This window comes from Coptis chinensis, chromosome 9 (assembly GCF_015680905.1).
Source record: "Coptis chinensis isolate HL-2020 chromosome 9, ASM1568090v1, whole genome shotgun sequence".
NCBI lineage: Eukaryota > Viridiplantae > Streptophyta > Magnoliopsida > Ranunculales > Ranunculaceae > Coptis > Coptis chinensis.
The window spans coordinates 15787478-15790351 of record NC_141464.1 but is presented as its reverse complement, the minus strand read 5'-3'; the positions used below and the strand labels follow the sequence as shown (position 1 = coordinate 15790351).

The 2874-nt window shown below is 40.4% G+C and overlaps 1 protein-coding gene across 1 annotated transcript; it reads right to left on the bottom strand.

Annotated features, from left to right (window-relative positions):
* Window positions 1–1991: 1991 nt before the first annotated feature.
* LOC147475014 (secreted RxLR effector protein 78-like) lies at window positions 1992–2593 on the bottom strand. Its single transcript, XM_086585242.1, has 2 exons — window positions 2461–2593; window positions 1992–2347 (listed from the first exon to the last, which is right to left on the bottom strand). Exons 1-2 carry the CDS (start codon window positions 2591–2593, stop codon window positions 1992–1994), a joined length of 489 nt encoding a protein of 162 aa, XP_086441368.1.
* Window positions 2594–2874: the final 281 nt, after the last annotated feature.

Below are 2874 nucleotides of genomic sequence, written 5' to 3'. Positions count from 1 at the left end.
CCCTCACTATATACATGCTTAAAAGTGCATTTAACAAAAAGCCTTCTTAAAAAAGCATTTTGGACCACAATGTTTGCACAGTACCATGGGCTTTGGCCTGGATCCTAAATACTATGGATAGCTCCTGTAGAGTCCGAGTTCACTTCTAACTTGGAGATACCTTGCATTATCGCAAGCTGAAGACCATTTGTTATCACGAGAAGTTCTTGGTATACAGCTGATGTTTTAGGTAAGCTGCCAGCATACGCCAATTTAACATTCCCAACAGTATCTCTGATGATCCCTCCAAAACCATTGCCATTGTCTTGGACTGAGCCGTCTGTATTGAGTATGAATGCGTCTTCCTCTAGTGGTGTCCATGTGATCCATTTGGAGATTGGATCCTTGAAATTTAGTTTCATCCCCAATCTTGCTGCCAATATTCTAAGAGATGCAGATTCCTTCACATCAATTAGATTTCACTAAAGATATAGCTACATTTTGGACATGATCTTGATACTTAAGTGCAGTGCTGAAACCTTTATATTTTTCTTTCTTTCTTTTTTGCTCACGCCAGATTTCATGTACTGTAGCACCAATACATGCCTTATAGATATCAACACTGGGGGAGTTAATTCTACATAGTCGGAAGATCTTGTACCATTCTTCAGTAGATCCCTTTACATCCCCTCCTATCCCAAGTCTCCTCTTAACAAGTTCCTATACGTTCTTTAAGTATTGACAATCAAAGAATAAGTGCTTGGAGTGCTCTGTCGAAGCATTACAGAGACTGCATTTAGAGTGTTGCAGCACTTTCTTTTGGATCAACCTGTCTTGCGTAGGAAGGCAATTTGAGAGTAATTCCCATAGAGTGAATGAATGTTATGGTACAGAGAGCTTCCCCCACACCACTCTATACCATTTTACCTTTGTTTTCACTTTTCTTAGCACTGAGTATGCTGACTTCACTGTGAAATCCCCAGTGGTACTAGGGGACCATACCACTTCATCCTTCTCCAAATATCTATTAACTTCAGTCCCAGGATAATATTCTTGATGTGTCCATCTGGGAGAGAGGTAATAGCTGAGGACCATTCGCCTTGCTCTAAAACATCACTGACCTTTGCTGCCTCGTTAAGATTAAAAAGATTTCTTGCTTCCGATATCTCCCAAAGAGGTTTGCTTGAGCACCATAGGTCTTGCCAGAACCATGTATTAGTGCCATCTCCAATAATATACTTAATATGATTCTTGGCTATATCTCTGTGCTGTAGGATTCCTCGCCAAACCCAAGAGCAGCTGGAAGGAATTCTCATAGTCCATAAATAGTACTTTTTGATCTACTGGCTCCATGTCCAATTTGCCCACAAAGAGTCCTCTTTCACTGCAATTCTAAAAGCCAGTCCACAGTATGCAGCCTTATTCCATGTTCGTGCATCCGTCATGCCCAAACCACCCTACTCCTTTGAGAATCTAAGAACCTCATGACTTGCATGATGCATTTTGTTTGCCATGCTAGGTCCAGACCATAGGAATCGATTGCAAATCTTGGAAACCTTGTCAAGCACTTTCTTTGGGAGGACAAAAGTTTTGGACCAATAAACTTGGAATGAGGAAAAAACTGACTGAATGAGTTCAAGTCTACCTGCTCTTGACAAGGTTTTATTCTTCCAGTTTGAAATTTTGGAAGTTAGATGTTCCACCAATGGGAGACAATCCCTTATTCCAAGTCTTGATGACGTCAAGGGAAGCCCAAGATAGAAGGTAGGATGAGATATGAGAGAGATACCCAATGCATTTGCTAAGTCTTCACCAGCAGCTGAGGACATACAACCAACAAGTAAAGTGTATTTGGCCGAGTTTATATTCAGTCCTGTAATTTGAGAGAATTTCTAGAGTATCTCCTTCACAGCTAAAATGGAGTCCATGTCTCCTTTGCAGAAAAGTAGGGCATCATCCGTAAAAAATAGATGAGAGATACTTAGTTTTTTGCACTTAGAGTGGGGATGAATCTACCCCAAGAAGAGAGCTTGCCTTAGTAGTCCAGAGAGGATCTCCATTACAAGAACAAACAAGTGTGGCGAGATAGGGTCACCTTGCCACAAACCTTTTTCACCTTCAAAGAAGCCTTCAGAAGTGCCATTTAACATAATGGAATATGATGGAGAGCAGTAGCACATTGTAAGCCATTCTACGAAGAGAGGGGGGAAACCAAAGCTATGTAGAATCATTTCCATGGCCTTCCAATTAATAGAATCAAAAGCTTTCCTGATATCAATCATGATAGCATAATTTCTAGATCCATGTTTCCTTGAGTAACCGCGAATCAATTCATGGGCCAAAATGAGGTTATCTTGGATGTTTCTGCCTGGTATAAAGGCAGACTAGGCTCTAGAGATTAAAAAAGTGATACAGTCCTTCATCCTCTCTGGATGGCTTTATGTGAAAAAATATACTTAATTGCAAGAATGAAATCATTACCCACAATGTCCCAGGATTTCTTGAAGAAGAAGGCATTAAACCCATTTGGACCAGTGGTTTTGTTGTCCTCCATAGAGAAAATAGCTTCCTTGATTTCCAAGTCTGTGATATCCTTCACTAGGTTGTTGGCCATATCTGAGGTTAACCTAGGGAGATCTAGCTGCTCTAAGAACTGATCGAGGAGAGCATGTAGATTGAGAGGTTTCACCCAAGAGATCAGAATAATAAGATATAAATGCTCGGGCTACATTGTCTTGACCTTCCTACATATCTCCTTGTGCATCAATAATAGACCAAATGTTATTTATGGTCTTCCTTTCTTTGACAGAGTTGTGGAAGAACATATTGCATTTGTCCCCAAAAGTTAGCCAATCAGTGTGAGTTCTTTGCAAAAGATCATATTCTTCCATGAGC

Bases quoted from the DNA above. Each gene is read 5' to 3' on its own strand.
- LOC147475014 (XM_086585242.1), bottom strand. From the start codon at position 2,593: ATGGCCAACAACCTAGTGAAGGATATCACAGACTTGGAAATCAAGGAA. The intron at 2,348-2,460 runs GTAATGATTTCA...CCTTTATACCAG, and splicing joins GAAATCCTGGGACATTGTGG to GCAGAAACATCCAAGATAAC.